The sequence below is a fragment of the Aotus nancymaae genome, unplaced genomic scaffold, assembly GCF_030222135.1.
Source record: "Aotus nancymaae isolate 86718 unplaced genomic scaffold, 86718_ANA_hifiasm-v0.15.2.pri h1tg000032l_0, whole genome shotgun sequence".
NCBI lineage: Eukaryota > Metazoa > Chordata > Mammalia > Primates > Aotidae > Aotus > Aotus nancymaae.
This window is the reverse complement of record NW_026988445.1, coordinates 27610697-27634351: the sequence shown is the minus strand read 5'-3', so window position 1 is coordinate 27634351 and position 23655 is coordinate 27610697. Positions and strand designations below refer to the sequence as shown.

Below are 23655 nucleotides of genomic sequence, written 5' to 3'. Positions count from 1 at the left end.
TCACAAAAAGGTGAAAATGAATGAATGATGCCATTTCACTAATGCTGGTACAAAGGCAATACATTCTCCATGCATCCTCTTTGCCCTTTTTGTAAGAATTATTCCAAGTTAAATAGCAAGCAAGTACTTTCCTTATTCTATCTCAAACCTTTCCATTTACATGCCACTGAGAGAAAGTTACACTGCTTATCAAACATGCAGCCACGGACACACACTGGTTCCTCCATCAAAATAAAACACAATAGCCCTCCTCTACACCAAAGATAATGAGGGAACTATTTTGAAAATATGAAAGATTTGTTTAACGCAGACTATAAAAACATCTCTTTGCATCAAAATAACTGTCCCTCTTTATTGCATACTGATTATTTTCTATAGAATTTAAATTGTACATAAAATTATATTTGTGCCTTGTTTAATGTAAATTGATTGTCTCAATTATTGGGAAAGGATTTGAATTTTAATGGACTATTTTGCTGGAGATATGCCAAGCAAATCAGCAAAAACTCTAATAGCTCTAGCTGGAGGTACACAGCCAAATGTTTAAATCAGGAGGAAGATGTGGTTCCAAGAATTGATCCTAAAGTAGTCTGAAAAGGTCTGTAAGCTTTTCTCCATGAAGAAGAAACCAGCTTTAACTTTCAGTGTTAGGAGATTCTGTCACTGTGAGGCTGTCACTTGTTTTCTGTCTGAAAAAACAGGGAAGATCCCCACGAGTGAAAAGAACTCTTGTGGCTATACTGTTTTTTCAAATGTTCTTTTTTTTCCTACAGATTAGGTTATCTATGAAAATCAGGGCTTTGCCCTTAAGGTAGAACTGACATGAAATCCCACGGCGCTGCGTCATGCAAGCGCTGAGACACACGTGAATGGGACGCTTCCATGTCTTTGGGAAGCCACACCAGGAAGTTGGCTATAGACGCATCACAGACACATGCCACAAAGTTACTGCCTGACATATCCCCTTCTTATAATCCGGACTCTACGACGTCAAACAAATCTCCTTCATTCTTACTAACACAGGCAAGAGTCGGCCTTAGCCATCTTGCTACCCAGATGGCTGCAACATTTTTATTGTTAAGTTACAACCAGTGATAGCAGAGGTATAGAAACACACCTGCCCCAAATTGCCAGCCTTCTACTAAAATCCTTTTCACAATACCTCAACGATTAAGAAACACTGTTGATAGAGAGGTAAAAATCACCTCTTGGTGTGATATGATGAACTATTCATTTACACAGCAAAATCTACACCTCATTATTAACCATCATGAATTCATTTTAAATGTTATCAATCTGAGGTATTTTGTAAAAATACAAAGCTTTATTATAATAATTTCCATCTTTAAAGACCCCCTTTTTGCCATGGAAAACTGGCAGTACTAATGTAGACACATATATAGGTGTTACAACAGCACAGAATGTAAACTAAGCTTTGGGCCAGTGAATAAAGATTTCTTCTGTTATTCATCACATTTTCCTGAATGAATTTCTATATGCTAAAGAATCAGGCTCAATATAAGGCATTTCTTTCTATAACAACATTCAGAAAGTCTAGAAACGGTCATAAATTATGATCAATGACAGTTATGATTGACAGTTGTGATTCTTCCTATGTGCTGGTCTGACTCTAACAATCTCAATGTTAAGATGTTCAAAGTCTGTATAATATATCTGTACTGATATTTACATAAATATATTTTAACAAACCTAGAGTGTTCTGACAACTAGATTTTTTATTAAAATTCTTTGTTCCCTAATTAGTACATGTCTAATTAGTATATTTTAGATAATATTGTCTATCCATATGAATTTGAATAAAATGCTACTCCTAGGCCCACCATTTATCATTTCACTGTAGAAGAGCATCAATTCTGACCATGAATTTCCTTCTAGAAATGAAGTGGGTATTCCAGAAATGAAGATGCAAAGCAACAGGACCGTGAAAGAAGAGCAGGAAAGTAATGTAAAATTGAGGGGAGTATCAGACAAAGAAAAAGATAAAGAAACAGCAGAGAAGCAGCATGGGCTGGTTAGAAAACAATTAAGCATGAACAGCACGTTTGGTATCTTAACACCCATCCATCCCCTGTACCCACATTTGTAGAGGACTGTGTGAGCTTCACTTCACAGCCAGAGTCAGCAGTACATCAGCTAGATGGATGCCTATTTTCTTTTAATGACATATTTGCCTAGCATATAAATATTAACATTTATGTTTAGTGGAAAAGAGTGACTCAAAAGCCACTTTAATGCTGTTTTTCTATATTCATACAAAATGCCTTTAAAATACCTGCTCCTTAAACTGCTATATATTTTCCATAGATAAGAATGAGAAAATGGTTCTGCCCATGTCATATACAAAATAACTTATTTTATGGATAATGGCCATTTTTAAACCAATTAATTTCTAGACAAGGAAAGCCCAGAAAATATCACTAAATATCATCAAGATATTATACAAAACCAAACATTCACTTTAAGTGAAGTCCCATCACCAGCAGACTGCATACTACACATGGCCAAAACAATGTACAAAATTGCTTTTCCCCCTTAAATATACACATTCAACTCAACAAAGGAAAACACTTTTCAGAAGCACTAAAGGCGGTGCTTGCCTTATGTAATCACTCAGAAGTGATTTTGTTCAAAATTACCAAAGAAATGTCAAAAAGTCATAATATCCCACAAAGCAGTTAATTCATTATGTTTGATTGAGTCTAGATTTCAATCCTTTGTGCAGCATCAAAGAGCCAAAAGTGCACAATTAGAACACTGCTGCCTACAGGGCTCTACACAGCGTCAACCCCACATCAACGCCTTCTGGCCATTTCCCAGAATTCCTGGAATTCTTCCTGAAACTGACCCACAGGCTCTCTGACAGGCACATTGAACTGCCCTTCCCAAGTCAGGTAACAAGGGTCTGCCTTGGAACAAAACCTCTCAAAAGCAGCTTGAAATTGAGTGTTTCCCAAGACAAAAGTGGGGTCCTGTCTAGCAGCAGAGCTTATTCAGTTTTAAAGGAAGATTTGCTATTTAATGTTTTTCTTTTCTTTTGGGTTAAATTTAATAATGGCATATTATTAATTTCAATTGCAGAATAAAACTGAAGAACTTATTATTTTATTAAAAAAAAATACATTGTTTTGTGTGTGCCAGGCAAGCTCTAAGCTCATTTAAGCCTCATAACCCTATGAGGTGGGAAACTTTTCTGTTCTCTCTCCTATAGATGAAGCCGCTGACTCATTGAGGTGTGAAGTAACTTGCGCAAGGTCAACAGCAGGTTCAGTGGCAGGACTGGCATTAGAACCCAGGCAGAAAGCTCCAGAAACTGCATATTCTTAACCAGTATGCACCATATGCTCCATTAGCAATTAAAAAGTGTTTTTAAAAGCTCATTTACTCTTGCTATAACCTAGGAAGCTTCCTAAGGCACATTAGTCTGAAAGGCCCCTAGCAGAGAATTTGACTCTTAGATATAACAAACACTGTCACTAGCAAGTTGAAATGGGAAAATCTGCCAGAGAGCTTCGTGGACTGGGAGTCTGGGGACCTGGAGTTCAAGCCCCACTGAGATGCTGGCTTGCTGGGGAAACTCAGGCAGGCACTGCAGCTCAGTAGTTAAAAGCATATGGACTCCGACATCAGAAAACCCTGCATTCCTAGACTCACAATGCCACATATTAGCTAAGTGGCCTTAGGTAAGTTACATAACTTCTCGGAGCCTCAATTTCCCCCTCTAAAAACAGAAGACAGTAAAACTATCTCAACAGAATAGCTCCAATGATTGTGTGTGTGTGTGTGTGTGTGTGTGTGTGTGTGTGTGTGTGAGACGGACTCTCACTCTGTAACACAGGCTGGAGTGCAGTGGCACAATCTCAACTCACTGCAACCTCCACCTCCCGGGTACAAGGGAGGCTCCAGGCTCAGCCTCCTGAGTAGCTGGGATTAAAGGCACCCGCCACCACGCCCAGCTAATTTTTTTTATTTTTAGTAGAGACAGCGTTTCACCATGTTGGCCAGGCTGGTCTTGAACTCCTGACCTCAGGTGATCCACCTGTCTTCACCTCCCAAAGTACTGGGCTTACAGGCATGATCCACTGCACCTGGCCAGATGATTAAACTTAAAATGGTAAACTGGGTGCAATGGCATGCACCTGAGGTCCCAGCTACCTGGGAGGCTGAGGTGGGAGAATTGCTTAAGCCCGGGAGGTCGAGGCTTCAGTGAGTCATGATCCTGCCACTGCACTCCAGCTTGGGTGACAGAATGAGACCCTGTCTCAAAAAATAGAAAATAAAATAAAAATAAAGTAGTCACCAGTATAGTAACACATGATCACACATTGTTTTCCATTCTTCCATGCCTTACCTTCCATTCCCTCACTCTCACTGCCCACGGACTGCAGCCAAAACATTCGTGTTTAATCCTTGTGCAGGTTTTAAGACAGTAGAAATGAAGAAATTGGCAAAATCTTCATTGTAGTCACTCACTTGGTTAGTTAACATATCTTAAAACAGATATGGAAAGATACAAACCAGACAAATGTCAAAGGAATGGAAGTAGTTGGATAATGCTAGCAAAATCACTGGCGAAAAAGTCAATAAACTCAGAGCTTAGAAACCACACCAAGTTAAAGATGGGCCATGATAAGCAGAAAGTTCTCAGGAGCCACTCTGGCTCACCAAGTACGAGAAAAGGCTCATGGCACTGAAAAGGCTAACATCACAGAAATGTCTTTCACCTGTTTAAAACCCTTTGAAGGCCCCCTCTCAGAATGTTCAGAATAAATCTTAAATATTTTCACAGGGTTCAAGAGAAAGACTCTTCCAGGTCTAACTTCTGAGGGTTCGGAGGTAGGAAGACACACACACACACACATACACCCCAACACACACATACACATACACTCCCACTCTAACAATGAATCAAAGCCAGATAATCTTCAAAGTCATATATTTTTCTTGAGCCAGTCAGGGAGCTGAGGTTGCAAGATAACTAGCTAATGTAAATTCTAAAAGGTGACATGTCTCTCTGAAGACAGACAGAACACGAACCGTTCTATCTTTGGCATAGCATAGAAAGGGGAAACGGCTACTGTAAAAGCAGATAAAAGGAAAGCAGCCAACATTTTAATGGGTTCTTAGAGTGTGGACTAGTGTGCCAGCCTGGAATCCCTGGGAGCCCCAAACACAGGAGGATGAGAGAAACCTGCGCTCATTCTTGTGCACTGTGCCACAGGCTTCCTTCCACTGGATGCTCACAAGAAAGACTGGAGTCAGGGCAAAAAACCCACGAGCAGCTTGCCCACTCCAAGGTGGGGCATAAGCATACCCACTGCCCACTGACTAGACTCAATTTTTTCTATGAAGCAAAAGCCTCCAGCTCCAGGAGGAGGGGCAAGAAACCTTCTCAGGAAGGTGGCCATACGTATGGCAATAACTTTTTAGCTACAACACCAAAGGTAGGATCCATGAAAAAAAGTTGATAAACTGGATTATATTAAAATTTAAAACTTCTGTTCTGCAAAAGACAATATCAAGAGAATGAGAAGACAAGCCACATAATGGGAGCAAACATTTGCAAAGGACACAACTGTTAAAAGGACTATTATTTAAGTTATTAAAAGAACTCTTAAAACTCAACAGTAAGAAAATAAAGCCTGATTGAAAAATAGTCAAAAACCTTAACAGACACCTCACCAAAAAAGATGTACAATGGTAAATCAGCATAAAAAGATGCATCCACATATGTCATCAGGGAAATGCAAATGAAACAACAATAAGATATGATTACACACCTATTAGAATAGCCAGCATCCAGAACACTGACAACACCAAATGCTGGTGGGGACGTGGAGCAACAGGAACTCTCACTCATTGCTGGTGGGAACACAAAATGAAACAGCTACTTTGGAAAACAGTTTGGTGTTTTTTTAATGAAACTAAACATATTCTTAACATACGAATCACCAATCATACTCTTTGGTACTTTCCCCAAAAAGCTCAAGACATCCACACCAAAACTTGCACATAGATGTTTATAAGCAACTTTAGTCAAAATTACTAAAACTTGGAAGTGACCAAGATGTCTGTCAATAGTGAATAAATAAACTGTGGTACATCCAGACAATGAAATATTATTCAATACTAAAAAGAAATGAACTATCAAACCATGAAAATACATGAAAGAAACTTAAATGCATATTACAAAGTGAAAGAACCCAATCTGAAAAAGCTACATACTGTGTGATTCCTACTATATGGAATTCTGAAAAAAGGCAAAACTATGGACACACTAAAAAGATCAGTGGTTGCCAGGACATGGGGTCAGGGAGGGATGAATAGGCAGAGTACAGAGAATTTGTAGGGCAGTGAACATGATCATATCATGATATCATAGAGAGCATGTTTAATGGTAGACAGATATCATCATATGTCTGTCCAAAACCATAGAATGTACAAAACCAAAGCTGAACCCTAACATAAACTATGGACTTTGGGTGATTATGATGTCCCAGTGAAGGCTTATTGATTGTAACAATTACACCACTCTGGTGGGGGATACTGATAATGTGGGAGGCTATGCATGTAGGGGGTATATAGGAACTCTTTGTACCTTCCTTTCAATCTTGCTGCAAACCTAAAACTTATGTTAAAACATTTCTTTAAAGTGTTCCTTATTCCTAACTATGCTGAAAATACTAGTTTTAAAAAGCAACTAGTTAAATGTATCCCTCTTGAAATCTTATTTGGTGCTCACACTGAAAATTTTTACCATCAAATAGAGGACACACAACCACACATACACACACATTCACACGTTCACAAACACTTAGAACATCATAGGCATATCCCAAGTTGTGATCCAAAATGTCGTTCCATAAATCAGTTGTTGAAAATTCAAAAGGCATTTTGCCTTAGAAGTAACATTATGTAAACATGGTATTTTGGTTCACAGACTAACTCACAAGAGTCAATTTAACCTATAATATAAATAAACAACCATTCAGAATCTAAGTCTCTGAAGTTCCTGCTGCAATCCTAGAATCCGGAACAGAGCTCAGCATGTATTAAGGGCCTAATAAATATGTTGAATGAGGCTACGAATGAATAGTAACGTGAAACATTTGTTGAGCACTAACACTGTGCCAGGAACTATTCTAAATACCTTTTTATGGAATATTTTAGGCAATTTTCACAACCTTACAAGGTAGCATTTTGGAGATAAAGGAAGTGAGGAAGATGAAGTTTAAGATTAAGGAATTAGCTCATGACCATGCAGCTACAAAGAAGTAAACTGAGGAAAGCCCAGAGAACTTGGTTTTAGGATACATGCTGTTAAGTACGATGCATACAGTCTCTTTACTTTAGAGACTAGTCTAGATCCTGAGGGTAGGTAGCCCAAAGAATGTAAGTTCCACACGGACAAGGCTGTCTATGTGTCCTGTGATGTGTCCCAAGCACATCAGCAGTGTATAATAAGCACTCAGTAAATATTTGATGAATAAATCTAAGGGTATCTTTTTCTTTTTCCTGGGTAGTGGGCCTATCCTAAGCAAAAGTGTAACTTACAATTTCTTTGACATTGTCCTAACTTTGTATACCTCCTTTTCCCATTGACTGTTCTCCCCAGTGATCAGTTATAGCAGCTGCCTTGTTCCAGCAAAGGTAATCACACAGCCTGCTTTAAATAACTCATTATCCATTCCCAGATCAAAATTCTAACTCCCACAGGGTGTCAAATATCCCAACTTATTGGGAGGGCAGCAGTCTGATCTGGCTTTCCCACTAAAGTATAAACAAACATGGCTTCCAGTGCTTTCAGGGAGTTCTCAATGCATATAACTGGCTCACAAGGGATTGCTTGTGAACCCCAATTGGCTTATAATTTTTGAATAATTTGAAAAAGGATAAACTTTTCTAAGTGATTTCTGGTATTCGCAGCTTCCTGCTTTCTTCTATGTGATACTCTCAGGTTGCCTGTTGTTAGACCCCTTAGGTGAGACGGGCTGCCTAATCCAAACATGTCCGTGGTCCAGTGAAACAAACTCTAGGGAGAACAGAGGAACATTTTGAAACAAACGAGATGTAGTAAGATTCTTTTCTAGCAACATATAAATCACTTACCATTTCTTCATAAGAATATAATTTTATATTATAAAATAATTATATATAAATCTAATTTTGTTAATCTGTTCTTAATAGTATGTTATCAGTTATTTAAAAACAAAGATTTGCAAGCAGCACTTCATCAAAGGAGTGCCTCTCTACAGAAAATTGGCGAGGTGGTGGTAGGAGGTGGGGATTGTATCTCTGCTTTAGCAAAACAGAGAATGGATGATTCATTTCCGAATTACAAGTCATATGGGACTTGAAATGCAGTTATTGGGAAACCATTACACCGCTGATGGAAGTATGCAATACTGCACCATAGGGGGTTAACAGAACAATCCAAACAAGCTAAATTATGATGATGAAACTAAATTAACAGCAATTTATAATTAAAAGCAAGAGAGCAGCATTTGAAAATGAAGATGAGTTGAGCATGGTGGCTCACACCTGTAATCCCAGCACTTTGGGAGGCTGAGGCGGGCAGATCGCCTGAGGTTGGGAGTTGGAGACCAGTCTGACCAACATGGAGAAACTCTGTCTCTACTAAAAAAAAAAAAAAAAAAAAAAAAAAAATACAAAATTAGCCAGTCATGGTGGCACATGCCGATAATCCCAGCTACTTGGGAGGCTGAGGCAGGAGAATCGCTTGAACCCGGGAGGCAGAGGTTGTGGAGAGCCGAGATCACACCATTCCACTCCAGCCTGGGCAACAGGAGCGAAACTCCATGTCAAAAAAAAAAAAAAGAAAATGAAGATGACCTTAGAACAACGCTGACAACCTAGTAATAATTAAAATCCTTTTCCCCAAATTATCAGAAGTCAAGCTAGCAGCGCTTATGTTATATTGTGCAAGCTCTGCCGGATGTGGTGGCAGCCAGTAGAATATTGCATTAGCATTCTCATTAAGCTGTTTTGGCTTATAAAAACCAAATTTCAGTACTTTCAGATTTTTTACTTAACAGATTTTGAAACTGTCCGTAAGAATTGACAAAAACAGCTATACCTCGGGGTGAGTCTTCTGTTCATCACTATCCAGGGAGCTTAGGTCTACACCTTGATCACTTTCCTAAGAAAAGGATGAACAACTCAAGACATTTCCCCAGGGACAGTGGAAGTTTTTGACCATACATCCCAAATCTCATATCAATAAAACAGAGAGAACAGGAGATTTTAAAAAATAAACACTTTAAGGGCAGCCAACTCCTGCCTAGCCTGCCAAGGGAGGCTGGTTCCCCAGGAGAGCCTTTCTCCTTGCATCTGGGTGTCTGGAAGCATGGAAGCAGCCAAGAGTGACCTCCCAGGAGGTAGCAGGTGCTGTCATGGCTCCTCTGCACTGGAACCTTGCAATACTTAGCTCAGCCCAAACAGAGAGGAAGTATGCAACCACGGGATTGAGGCAGAGTATATCTTTTACATCTTTGTGTCTCCTGGCCTGGCACAGTGACTGGTACAAAACAGATGCCCAATAAACACAGAACAAACACAGTCTGGCCTCAGGTCACCTTTCCAGCACCCTATCCATAAACCTGCGTTTATCAGCTCATATCAGCTTTTCTGCTACAGCTGCTGCAATGGCAACGGAGGAGGCAACCCTTTCCCCAGTTCACCACCATTTTCTGCTCAGTGCTTGGTGCCCCAGCCCACCTCTCTTCTCAGGAACCTTATACGCCGCACTTCATCTGCCTCAGCATCGCCAGAGTTCTTTTGACTCCTCAAACTCCCTTCATAGGAATACATGGAATTTATTAAATCATTTCATTATTATAGATAATAAAAATGAACTTTTTAAGTAAAAATAATTCATTTAAAATAAGTGTAAGTTTGAATTTTTGTAACATAAAATTTTAATTTTCCTGTGCAATAAATAATGCCACTATTTCATTTACATAAATTAAATCCACAGTGAATTAATTACAAAAGAAAAAGGTACCATTGGGTAATAACATGTCTTCTCACCAAAAGATACTCTAAAACACAGATTTAAATTTAAACCCATGTTATAAAATCAATAACAAATAAAAACAATTTCATCATTTGTTTTGAAATGTTTGTTTTTTGAATGTAAAATTCAACTGCTACTCTTATAGCTTTCTCTCTTTTTTTTTCAATTTTCCCATTTTTTTTAACTTTTAAATTCAGGGGTATGTGTGCAGGTATGTTACATAGGTTAACTTGTGTCACAGGAGACTGTGAACAGATTATACCTGTCACCCTAGTATTAAGCCGAATGCCCATTAGTTATTTGTCCTGATCCCCTCCCTTCTTCCACCTTTTCCCCTCTGGTAGGACCCTGTGTCTTCTGTTGTCCTCTAAGTGTCCCTGTGTTCTCATCATTTAGCTCCCACTTATAACGAGAACATACGGTATCCGGTTTTCTGTTCCTGTACCAGTTTGAAGAATGATGGCCTCCAGCGCCATTCATGCTCCTGCAAAGGACTCTTTTTGCTTTTAAATTATGAGACAAAGATTAAGATTTCAGGCTTCTATTTTCAAGCACTTTTCTGAAAATAGTAGATAGTGTTAATTCCCCAAATTAAAATGTCAAATTAGATACAAATCAATATTGTATTTTGTATTTTTAACACTGGCTTTTGAAGAATCAAATTTATATTACAATCATAGCACTTACGGGATTTCATAAAGATCATCCTAAATCTAGTTTATAGAAGAACTATCTATTTTAAACTCATTACCAGATTGTTACACTTTGATCAGAAGCATCATGTCTTTAGACAACGGTTTTTATGGATATAACTTAAACAATATATTACTGTCCAAAAGGGGAAAAACTCCCGTAATGCTGTGTAACTGATGAGACACCCAGGGTTACTGGGAGCTGGTGACAGTGGGCGCCCAGGTGAGAGGACACAGGTGCTCAGCAGGGCTCCACTGGCTCTGTATACACTGGGGGTTTTCACACGGTTCTATTTTCTAGGGAGAAACATGTGAATTGATACCTACTTTAAAATCAAAACAGAAAAAAAAAATTGGCACCACCATCTTTAACATGAATTCCCTGGACTGCCTTTGTGGACACCAGGGATTCCAAACCACCAGCTGAAAATTTAACTTTCTTCATTTTGACAACTTTAATGATCTTTACAATCAAAATTTAATGCACTCACATCTACTCCAACTTAAAACAAAATATTCCCTGCTCCAAAATGCCCCTCCCGATACATTCCCACCACCAGTGCGTCTCTTAAATCTCACTGCCCTTGTGGCCAAATTTCCTGAAGAAGTGGTTTACATTTGCTAACTTTTCAGTTCACTCTCATCTTGTTTCTGCTGCCACTCTTCAACGAAACTTGTTTTTTAAGGTAACCAGTTATGACCACGCCATTTTCAGTCTTACGCAACTGCTCAGCAGCATCCGGTGGGGCACTTCCTCTTTCCTGAGGACTGCCATCCCTGGCGCGCATCATAAAGTGCTCTTCCATTTCCACTTATTTCTCAGGTTGCTTTATTTCAGCTCCTTTTCCTAACCTCTATGTTTCCTTTAAAAACGTTAGTGTTCTTTAGGATTCGGTAGGACCTCCTTTCTTCTTACTCCATTTTTTTGCTCTGGGTGACTTCATTTACTCCCAAGCTTTCAAATTATCCTCTATAGGCCAAAGGAGATTTCTATCTCCAGTCCAGACCTGTCTCCTGAGCTAAGCCCCTTACGTACACCTGCTTATTCAACCTATCCATTCGAACAATGCATTTGAACATTAAATTCATGGCCAAAACTGAGTACTTGCTCTCATCCCAAACCCAGGCCGTCTCAACCACAAACCTGCTTCTTCAGAATGTTACCTAGTTCTCAACAAGTAGCAGCACTAGGCACCCACTGCCCATGTCAGAAATATGGGTGCCATCCTTCTCCACCCAGCACTGCCAATCAATTAAGTCCTGTTGGTTCCACTTCCTATACATTTCACCAATGTTTATTTCTGTCACCATTATTACCACTGCAGTCCAAGTATCATCATTGCTTGGCTAACTCCTCCAATAATTTCCTAATTGGTCTTTTTTTTTTTTTTTTTTGAGATTAAGTCTTGCTCTGTCACCCAGGCTGGAGTGCTGTGGTGCAATCTTGGCTCACTGCAACCTCTGCCTCCCAGGTTCAAGTGATTCTCCTGCCTCGGCCTCCCGAGTAGCGGGACTAGAGGTGCCTGCCACCAGGCCCAGCTAATTTTTGTATTTTTAGTAGAGACAGGCTTTCCCTATCTTGGCCAGGATGGCCTCGGCCTCTTGACCTCATGATCCACCCAAACTGTTGAGATTACAGGCCTGAGCCACCATGCCCAGCCCCTAACTGGTCCTGAGTAAACACAATGGCTCCTCACCAATCTGTTATCTGCTCTGGAGTTAGAATGCTATTTTTAAAATGCAAATCTGATCACATCTCCTCTGGTTTTTAAAAAATCTTTTGATATCTTCCCATTAGTAACAAGATAAAATAAAAGATCCGTGATAAAAAAAGCATAAAGACCCTGCCTTTAGGTCTGTCCCTTGCCTACCTCTCCAACCTCACTGTATACCATACTTTTTTTTTTCTTTATGTTAAATCCACAGTTCTTGCTCTTCCTCAAGAGTACTATGCTTTCCTATCTCAGTACCTTCCATTTTACAGATTTTCTTTCTCTAGAACAGGAGTCAGCAAAACTTTGTAGGAGAGGGCCAGATAGTTCCCCAATTCCCGCTCTAAAAGGCTAATAATCTAACCCAATTGCTTACAGATTCAAGTGTCATGTTCTCATTGAAACTTTTCTTAATCAATGTTAAGTCCCCTGCTGGGGACAGTGGCTCACACCTGTAATCCCAGAGTTTTCAAATGCCAAGGCGGGAGGATGGTTTGAGGCCAGGAGTTCAAGAACAGCCTAGACAACACAACATGATGTAGTATCTACAAAAAATTTTTAAAAATAGGCTGGGCATGGTGGCTCATGCCTATAATCCCAGGGGAGGCCCTGAGGATCACCTGAGGTCAGGAGTTCGAGACCAGCCTGGCCAACATGGCGAAATACCATCTCTCCTAAAAAATACAAAAATTAGCTGGGTGTGGTGGCAGGCACCTGTAATCCCAGCTCCTTGGGAGGCTGAGGCAAGAGATTCACTTGAACCCGGGAGGCGGAGGTTGCAGTGAGCTGAGATCGTGCCACTGCACTCCAGCCTGGGTGACACAGTGAGACTCCATCTCAAAAAAAAAAAAAACAGCACGGCACAGTGGTATGTGCCTGTAGCCCTACCTACTCAGGAGGCTGAGGAGGGAAGATCATTGAGCTCTGGAGTTCAAGGTTACACTCCACAGCCTGGGCAACAGAGTGGGACCCTCTCTTAAAAAAATGGAAAAAAAAAGGTAAGTCCCCTTATTAAATGTACTTGTACCATAAAATATATTTCTGCTTCATAGAACAGGCCATTATTGTACAGTTGGCCCTTAAGCAACATGGGGGTTAGGAGTGTCAACCCCCTGCACAGTCAAAAATCCATGCATAACTTTGACTCCTCTCAAACTCAACTACCAACAGCCTTCTGTTGACCAGAAGGCTTACTGATAACATAAATGGTTGATTAATACATATTTTGTATGTCATATGTATTATACACTATATTCTCACAATAAAGTAAGCTAGAGAAAATATAAAGAAAATCATAAGAGAAAATACCTTAACAGCATTGTACGGTCACATATTGATGTCATAAGTTTATACTGTCTGTTTACAAGATGAATCGTCTGAAGTGACAGGCAACTGCAGCTGCAAACTTCAACCTAAGCTACGTATCAAGCAATGCAACTTCTGCTTGTAATGTCATGACTTTTCTCTGCTTCTTCAAAGTACTTCCAACATCACTAGTGGTACCTCCTGTGGGTCCCACAGTGTTATTCAAAGGTTATGGTATTGCATTAAACATGGTGAAAAATACATAAGAACTGCAATAGATCACTTTTTATGGCAATAAGCAATTTACTGGAGAGAGCAACCGTTCACATGGAGATGATTTGGTACACACAGCATTTTAAGTGAATACTTACAATACTTGGGCTCCTCGCAATAGCAACAGGAGGTGGTTACAAAATTATCACAGTAGTACAGTGTGTACTACAGTTAATTTCACGCAGTTATGATTTAATATTGCATCTTTACATTTCTCTCAACTGCAAATGGTACCATGTATGATCTGTGTTTGTGTAAGTTTTGATAAATTTTAACTTTTTATAGTAGATTTGCATATATTTTATGGTAGTAAATGATAAAGACCAGTATCTATAGATACTTTATGTGTTCATAACATACCTAACTTTAAAACTTTTTTTTCATTATTTCTAGGCTACATGGTCTGCAGGTTTTTTTCAAATAATTGCACATTTCCAAAAAATTTTCCAATAAATTTGTTGAAAAGAATCTGTGTAGAAGTGGCCCCAGACAGTTCAAATCTGTGTTGCCTAAGGGTCAACTATAATTAATTAGACAGTTGTGAAATTCTTTTGTGAATATCCATCTTCCCTATAAGAATGTAGGCTCTATTAGAGTGGGAACTCTATCTACTTTGCTATTTTATTCCAGCATGTGCTAGAAAATGTGACACATAGTAGCAATCAATCAATCAATCAATCAATCACTGTTGAATGAATGAATCAATAATTTGCTACCTGACCTTCATTTGGCACGTTTATCTTTCTTAGCCTTAGTTCTCCATCTGGAAATGGAGATGATAAATACAGCTACTTTCAAGGTTGCTTCAAGGTGCATACGGAATGTGTGTGACAGCATTTTGGGAACTCTAATGCAATACACAAATATAAGAAAATGCATGGAAACATGCCTCAGTTGCATAGGACTGGGGCAAACCATGGCCCAATGGCCAAATCCTCTGGCTCGTTTTGTTGCTCCTGTAGCTAGCTAAGAATGGTCTTCACCTTTCTAAAGGATTGTGAAAAACCAAAACGAGGAAGACTATGCAACAGAGACCATATGCGGCCTGCAAAGCCTGAAATATTTACTCTCTGGCCCTTTACAGAAAAAGTCTGCAGACCCCTGGCCTAGAGAAGTGCCTGGGCTTAAGTAAACATTTTAACAGTGAATGAATAATTATTACTTCGCAAATATATCCATATGTTGGTATTTTGATAACTGACAAGCAGTGCCATTTTCTGACTGCCTGTCTTCCATTCAATAAAGTAAGTAATTGATGTAAAAATACCTCTCCCCTCCCCAGGATAATATGTTTACTTTATATTTTAAAAATACAAGGAATCGGCCGGGCGCGGTGGCTCAAGCCTGTAATCCCAGCACTTTGGGAGGCCGAGACGGGTGGATCACGAGGTCAAGAGATCGAGACCGTTCTGGTCAACATGGTGAAACCCCGTCTCTACTAATACAAAAAATTAGCTGGGCATGGTGGCGCGTGCCTGTAATCCCAGCTACTCAGGAGGCTGAGGCAGGAGAATTGCCTGAACCCAGGAGGCGGAGGTTGCGGTGAGCCGTGATCGCGCCATTGCACTCCAGCCTGGGTAACGAGCGAAACTCCGCCTCAAAAAAAAAACAACAACAAAAAAAAAAAAACAAGGAATCTATAAATATTTTCATTTCCTTCAATTATATCAAGAACTATTTTTGAAACAGAAAAGGCATGGATGGCTGGGGAATGGCGGGGGAATAGAGAGCTGGAGGCTGCACAAACCATGTCCACTGGAAGGGTGACTGCTCTCACTGTGCATGTGATTGCTGCGTGGAAGTCCAAGTCTACAGAAACCTATTGACTGTCTGCTGTAAAATACCGAGATTATCTTCTCCCCAGGGAATCCATTATCACACAGAAATTAAAAATGGCACATGGATAAAAAATAATAAGAGGCTATGTTTATTGCCAAAAAGAAATCCCCAATACTGCACAAAAAGAAAAGGATTTTGGAGTCAAAAGATCAAGATTCAGGTCTGAACTCTACCACTTATTCCATCTGTCACTTTGAGCAAACCTATTAGCCTTTCTGAGCTGAATTTCTTCATCTAGAAAAAGAGGAATAATCATTGATGACATTTAGTAGGTGGTCTTTATGAGCCAAATGCTTTATTATATTATATTTGATCTTTCTATCAAAATGCAAAGTAGATGTTATTAGTGCCAATATATAGGTGAAGAAACAGTCACTCAGAGAACTTAAGTGACTTGCTCAAAGTAACACCACTAGAAAGAAGCAAAGGGTTTGTCTGCAGTCAAGTTCTGACTCTAGCAATGCTGTTAGTGCAACCTCTGATAAGATATTTAACCTCTTTAGACCTACTATGTGCTTTACCTTACAAAAAGCATATAAAGCCTAATTTCCAGAAGAGATGATTTGAAATTCCTCCATATTACAATATTGCCAACTTATACCTTAAAGGAAAATGGTTTTCCTCCCTTCGTCCATACTAAATCTAATTATATGACTTCAGAGAATAACAGAAAGAGGATGTGCTCTCCTCTTTGTATATAATAACAACCTAAATTAAGGAAGCATAAATACCTAAAATAAAAGTATTAGATTTTGAGCATGTTCGCTGAGTAGCATAATGATGATGAATTCTACTTACACCATAGCAATTCCCCTTCTGTTTATAAACCAGACACATTCAATGCATGGCACATGAGTTGATCATTAAACCTTGATTACCTTTGCTTCATTGTCTCATGTACTCTCCCATGCTGGACGCACTGTTCCTCCAATTCATCATTTCTTCTCTGTAACTTTTTCAATTTGTCATATGTATACCTTTTTTCTTGACTGAGTTGAGCTATTTTAGATCTAGAGAGGTGAAAACACAAAAATTATAGATGTTGAAGGTTCTTATTACTAGGGCATATTGTTATTATATAACCTTAACATTACCTTAAACTCCGTACTTAAACGTAACAGTATAATGACAACTATATCCTTTGCAAAAGAAAATATTTCAGAAATTGCAAGACACATTGTAAGACTCAAGTGTTACACAGAAAAAGGAGTAACAACTTACTCTAATAGAAATGGCTTCCCACACTGTTGGTGGGAGCGTAAATTAGTTCAACCATTGTGGAAGACAGTGTGGCGATTCCTCAAGCACCTAGAAATAGAAATTCCATTTGACCCAGCAATCCCATTACTGGGTATATATCCAAAGGATTATAAATCGTTCTACTATAAGGACACATGCACACGAATGTTCACTGCAGCACAGTTTACAATAGCAAAGACCTGGAACCAACCCAAATGCCCATCGATGATAGACTGGACAGGGAAAATGTGGCACATATACACCATGGAATATTATGCAGCCATCAAAAATGATGAGTTCACATCTTTTGTAGGAACATGGATGAACCTGGAAACCATCATTCTCAGCAAACTGACACAAGAACACAAAATCAAACACCGCATGTTCTCACTCATAGGCAGGTGTTGAACAATGAGAACACATGGACACAGGGAGTGGAGCACTACACATTGGGGTCTGTTGTGGGGAAACAGGGGAGGGACAGCAGGGGGTGGGGAGTTGGGGAGAGATAACATGGGGAGAAATGCCAGATACATGTGAAGGGGAGGAAGGCAGCAAATCACACTGCCACGTGTGTACCTATGCAACAATCTTGCATGTTCTTCACATGTACCCCAAAACCTAAAATGCAAAAAAAAAAAAAAAAAAAAAAGAAATGACTTCCCTAAGGAACAAGACAAAAACGATAATGATCAAATCTCTTTTTTAAAAGACTATCATTATCATTCATTTAACAAATACTTACTGAGTGCTTATTCTAGGCCAAACACTATGCTGTCAGAGAAGAAACCCTAGGCCTAATTTCTATAACAGTTTCTTTTAATTAACATAACCAGTGTAATGGCACACAGTTAAAATAAAAATAGTTCTGTAAAAGTTAATTTTATGTGTCAACATGGTTGGGCCATGGTGCCTAGATATTTGGCCAGACATTATTCCGGACATTTCTGTGAGGGAGTTTTTTAGATAATATTAACATTTAAGTTAGTAGACTTGAGAAAAGCAGATTACCCTCCATGTGGGCGGGCTTCATCCAATCCGTGGAAGGTCTTAATAGAACAAAGAGGCTGGGCGCAGTGGCTCACGCCTATAATCCCAGCACTTTGGGAGGCTGAGGTGGGAGAATCACAAGGTCAGGAGTTTGAGACCAGCCTGGGCAATATGGTGAAACCCCATCTCTACCAAAAATACAAAAAATAGCCAGGCCTGGTGGCAGGTGCCTGTAGTCTCAGCTACTGGGAGGCTGAGGCAGGAGAATCACCTGAACCTGGGAGGCAGAGGTTGCAGTGAGCCGATATCTCGCCACTGCACTCCACTCTGGGTGATAGAATAAGACTCTGTCTCAAAAAGAAAAAAAATATATATATATAGAACAAAGATTGACCTCCCCTGAGCAACATAGATTTCTGCCTCCAGAGTGCCTTTGAACTTACACTCCAGCACTTCCCTGGGTTTCCAGTCTGCCTACCAACCCTGAAGATTTTGGATTTACCAAACCTCCACAACTGCCAGAGCCAATTCCTTCAAATAAATCCATGTCTATCTATCTCCATGTCTATCTAGACCCAGATCTAGATATACAGGTAGATAGATCAATAGACTGATCGAAAGATACCCAGTTAGATCTATTTCTCTAAAAAACCCTGATTAATACAAGTTCTAAAAGGCATAATAATGAAACACAGTGGTCTTCTGTCCTCTGACCTCCAATCGCAAAGCAGTGACAAATACTTTCAATTCTTATAAAGCTATTTCTTTTTGTATTTACCTTTATATTTGGAAGTATGTTTATACCAGCTCTTGCTCCATCAATTAAGACATTTCTATTGACTTTCTATGGTAGATGAAGATTCAATTCTTTTCCATGCCCCTTTCCCCTCCTTCTGTCTCTAGCTTGTCAATGTAATTACCAGTATTTCAGTTTGGGGTTCAATTAATATTTGTATTTATATTAAAATGAATACTTAAATATTGGCCTTTGCTATCCATGTGGCATATTATGATGCCATGTGCCTTGTGTACATTTATTTTCTCCAAATTAGTAGGCTTTAGTATAGCGTGACTGAGTGGCAAGACACCTTTCCTCATGGAAGATTCTCAAATATCAGTATCTGTCATTTTTTCTCTCTGGACACTGTTGCTCAAGAGAAGGATTTTCCAGTTTGCTGCTGTTGTGTACAACCCTGTCAGAGGTCCAGACGCTGGCTGGAAATAGAGGGGTGAGGATGTTACCTATACACTTTTTCTTAATCCTTCTACTCTAACTTTAGTGCCTCTATTTTAACCACAGCTCTCTGGTTCAATCTCTTCCAAGAGAAAGCCCCTAATCTTCTGTGTGGAGGAGGGGCAGGTATTTGGCTGCAAATGGTGAAGGTGAAATCGTCAATTTTGGTTTCAAACTGATGATTTCCTATGTTCCACCCTTCCTGTCCAAGTTTTTCTGAAATTCTGAAAGCAGACCAACTTGCTTCACATATACATATACCCCTCTGTAGACACTTAAGGTTCGCCTTTACCCATTCTACTAAGTCGGGTACGATTCCCCCCTATCTTCTTTCTGTCTTCATATATTTCATTGTGAGTCAAAAATATCTCCTTTGGTGATGGCTGATATTCTTCAGGAAATATCCTGTCTTTTCTGTCTTAGATAACAATCCAAGTCTCAAAATCTGAAGATCAGAAAGATGTTTATCCAAGAAAAATTATATTCCTTTCCTTGTATTAAGTAAACTCTAAATTACTGCCTACTGCCAGCATCTCCTCATGCCCTAATGCCTAATGAGTTAGAATGGAAAGTTTAAAACTCTTGTATATTATGAGTCATTTTCAGGTTAATGATTGGTTTGTTTCCTGAAGACTCCTGATGTAAAATTGATTCCTTTCAAAAAAGGATTCTTCCAGTAGGCAAGATAGCCTTTTCTTCCTGGTCAGGAAAGGATTTGGATTTGCTAATGGAAATCTTACCTTAAAAATCATTCATCTCACCTGGAAACCATCATTCTCAGCAAACTGACACTAGAACACAAAATCAAACACCGCATGTTCTCACTCATAGGCGGGTGTTGATCAATGAGAACACATGGACACAGGGAGGGGAGCACTATACACTGGGGTCTCTTTGGGGGAAATAGGGGAGGGACAGTGGGGGGTGGGGAGTTGGGGAAAGATAGCATGGGGAGAAACACCACATATAGGTGAAGGGGAGGAAGGCAGCAAATCACACTGCCACGTATGCACCTATGCAACAATCTTGCATGTTCTTCACATGTACCCCAAAACCTAAAATGCAATTAAAAAAAAAGTAAAAAAAAAAAAATCGTTCACCCCAAGGACCAAGCTGCTCACATATATGGGGGGAAAACTCTTGCTTTTAGTTCACCTCATTCTTTATTGTTTTCATCTTGGTTCAAATGTGATCCCAAAGGAAGCTTGCCCTGATTAATATCTTGCAGTTCTCAATATGTCAGCACATTTTTTGAAGCTACCTCTAGCCTTTATGCATACATTAGCTTATAATTTATTCTTTTAAATTGTGCTCTGTGCCTTGTCTTTCCCACCAGATTCTGCATGAGAGCATGGATTACTAATTTTCAAGCTCAGCTCAAGTGCTCAATCTACATTTGCTTCTCCTTATAAGAATCTACCCATATTTGAAATAGTCTAAAAGGAGTTAATAATGACTTACTTTATTCTCCTTTCAGAATCACACGTAATACAAAATAATTTAGAGGCAGTTATAATAAATTTTTGATCTGGTATCCCTTCCAATATTAGTATCTCCTATCATACCACACACTAAAACAAATTCCAAAAGAAGAAAAAAAAATCCTTAAGCCAGATTAGAAAAAAATGTGGAACACTGACTTATTCTCAGGTACTTTCCAAACCAAAAGGCACTTTTTAAAAGAAAAATTACGAAGAAAAAAATAAATTTTACAATATTAAAAATACAAAACTTTTACACATAAAAAATATGTTGAAAATATATCATAGGTCTGTGTGAGAGTATTCATTGTACCATTGTTTCTAGAAACAATCTTTCTTTGCAACCCATAATCTGGAAACCTAACTAAGAAATCTATCAACAGAAGCTTGGTTACATCACTTATTATTCTGATAATGTGGCTATTTGTGAGTGTTATTTATTGATCTAAAACTGTAACATATTGATAAAAAGAGAGAAAACATTAAAAATCAGCATGTATGATGTGATTTATGTGATTTCATTTTATAATTTAGAAAAATATTTTGACATGTATACCGACTATTAACATTGATTATTTCTGGATGGTAGGATCAGGAATGTTTTCTCTGTTCTTTATTCATTCTTTTCTATACTTTCTAATTTTTTTAAATAGTTATGTATTTATATTTTTAAAATGAATTCATTTTGATTTTGAAAAAATGTCATAATAAAACAAAATGTAGATGTCACTAGTGGGAGAGAGAGGTTGTGTGTGGAAGGAACAGGGAATATATGGGAATTCTGTACTTTCTGTCCAGTTTTGCTGTGAACATAAAACTGCTTTAAAAAATAAAGCTTATTAATTAAAATCAATGTAAAGAACAGGAAAATATTTATAAAAATAAGACAAATAAACATTAAAAGCATCATTTAATGAAACACTAGCTGTACTCTCCATCAAAATTCCAATTAAAAAGTATAAGAAATATTTAAAATATCTACAGAAGAAACACAAATGATCAATAACCTTTATAACATATTCAATTTTACTATTATTCAAAAACTAGCACAACAAAACCAGATACCACTGCCAAATATTTACTGCATGCCTGCTCTATAACAAATACTGAAATCCATCCTTCACATTAATGATCTCAATCCTATAAAGTACTTGTTAAGGTTCATTTTCTTTTCTCTGTGAGGTAAATGCGAAGTTTAATGACTTGCCTAAGGTCACCCAGTAGCCAAGCTCAGATACAAATACTACTTGGTCCACCTCTAAAGGGGTAGTTCTACCCACTGTGCAATATTGCCTCACATTCTTTTTTAAAATATCTCACTTCTTCGTAATGTTATTTACTAATATGGCTACATATACAGTGATTAGAAGTTAGTGTAGTACTTAAGGTAAAATACATTAATACCCTTAAAAGGATCCATAGTCTTAGACCAGCAATTCCCTTTTAGGAACCTCTATTAAGAAAACAATCAATAATTTAGATTTAGGTACAAACTTTTTGTCATATGATTATTGATAATGGTTAAAAATTGGAAACATCTTAAAAGCCTAATAATTATTGTACATGCAAATCATTTAATAAGTTTCTGTTTTCAGAGTATTTAGTGATATAGAAAAATGTTCATTAGATGAGATATCAAATGAAAAAGCAGACGCAAAACTGTATATACAGTATAATCTCAATCATGATATAAATGTATGTATACATACACATGCATGAAAAGTGACTGAAGGGAAATATGTCAGACGTAAGAAGAGTTATCTCTGGATGGTAGTGGCACAAGAAACTTTCCCTAATTCTTTGTATTTTCCAAATTCCCTGCATTGAGGATGTCTTACATAATCACAAAAATATAAATGTTCTTTATAAAGTACATATTACTATCAAGTACGTTATTGCAACAATCTTTTCCCTGCTTTGCACATTTTTGTTTTCTTTATTTGTAATTGTAATTTTCCTACAAACTTTCATTTTTCAACAAAAATTTGGTATATGTGCCTGCACATCATCATTTTTCTGTGTAGAGCTCACACTATGTTCCTAGAACTAGTAGTTTCCAAAGCTCAAAGAGTAAACTTACAAGTTTTCTGTTAGTTTTCAGATACATTTGTGGCATGACTATCCTGTGTCATATAAAAGGATAATAAACTCTAATCCATTTTCATAGAAAATTTAGGCAATTTCTAGCTTTACAGAAGCATGAACTTTCCCCTGTATTTGTATATACCAGTTATATTGTATAATTGCATTTGCATGAAATACATTTTACTACTATAATTCAGATTCAAATGATAATTGCTTTCAAAGGGAAATATGATATCTTAATTTTTTATTCTTTTAGGTTCTAGTTTGACTTTTGGTAACAATCAGCAGAGGCCAATATCAGTCTCCTCTTGTAGAAAATATAATTTTTATAGTATCCCAACCTAACATCATCTAAACATGGAGGGAAAAAACAGTTCAACCGGGTGTATGTTCTTCACTTCAATTAAACTCACACAGTTGGATACCTACTGTTGCCAAAACAGTAATATAATTTATACATTATAGTCCACACAGTAAAACTACACTAAAAGTCATTTAACAATATTTATAACGCCATAAAGTACAGTGTTAAAATATACGAACTGCAATATGTACCAAAATTATCAAATTTGTTTCTCATCATCAGTGATTAAAACCAGGATCACTGCTCTACCCTCAATACTCACAACCCTGGTGACAGATTAGAATTCAAATCTTAATGATCAATTTACAATTAACAAGATAGAAGTGAAACAAATTAAACCAACCATTATATATAACGAGACCCCATGGACTGCCATTGTTCCTCTTA

At 38.2% G+C, this 23655-nt stretch overlaps 1 protein-coding gene across 10 annotated transcripts in view; it reads right to left on the bottom strand.

Moving 5' to 3' along the window:
• SDCCAG8 (SHH signaling and ciliogenesis regulator SDCCAG8) overlaps positions 1-23655 on the bottom strand; it is a 240350-nt gene that overhangs the window by 58604 nt on the left and 158091 nt on the right. For all 10 annotated transcript variants that reach the window (XM_021666931.2, XM_012443692.3, XM_012443691.3 and 7 more), the window contains one exon: positions 16754-16885. In XM_021666931.2, coding sequence (XP_021522606.2) covers positions 16754-16885 — 132 coding nt within the window. The remainder of the gene's footprint in view (positions 1-16753; positions 16886-23655) is intronic.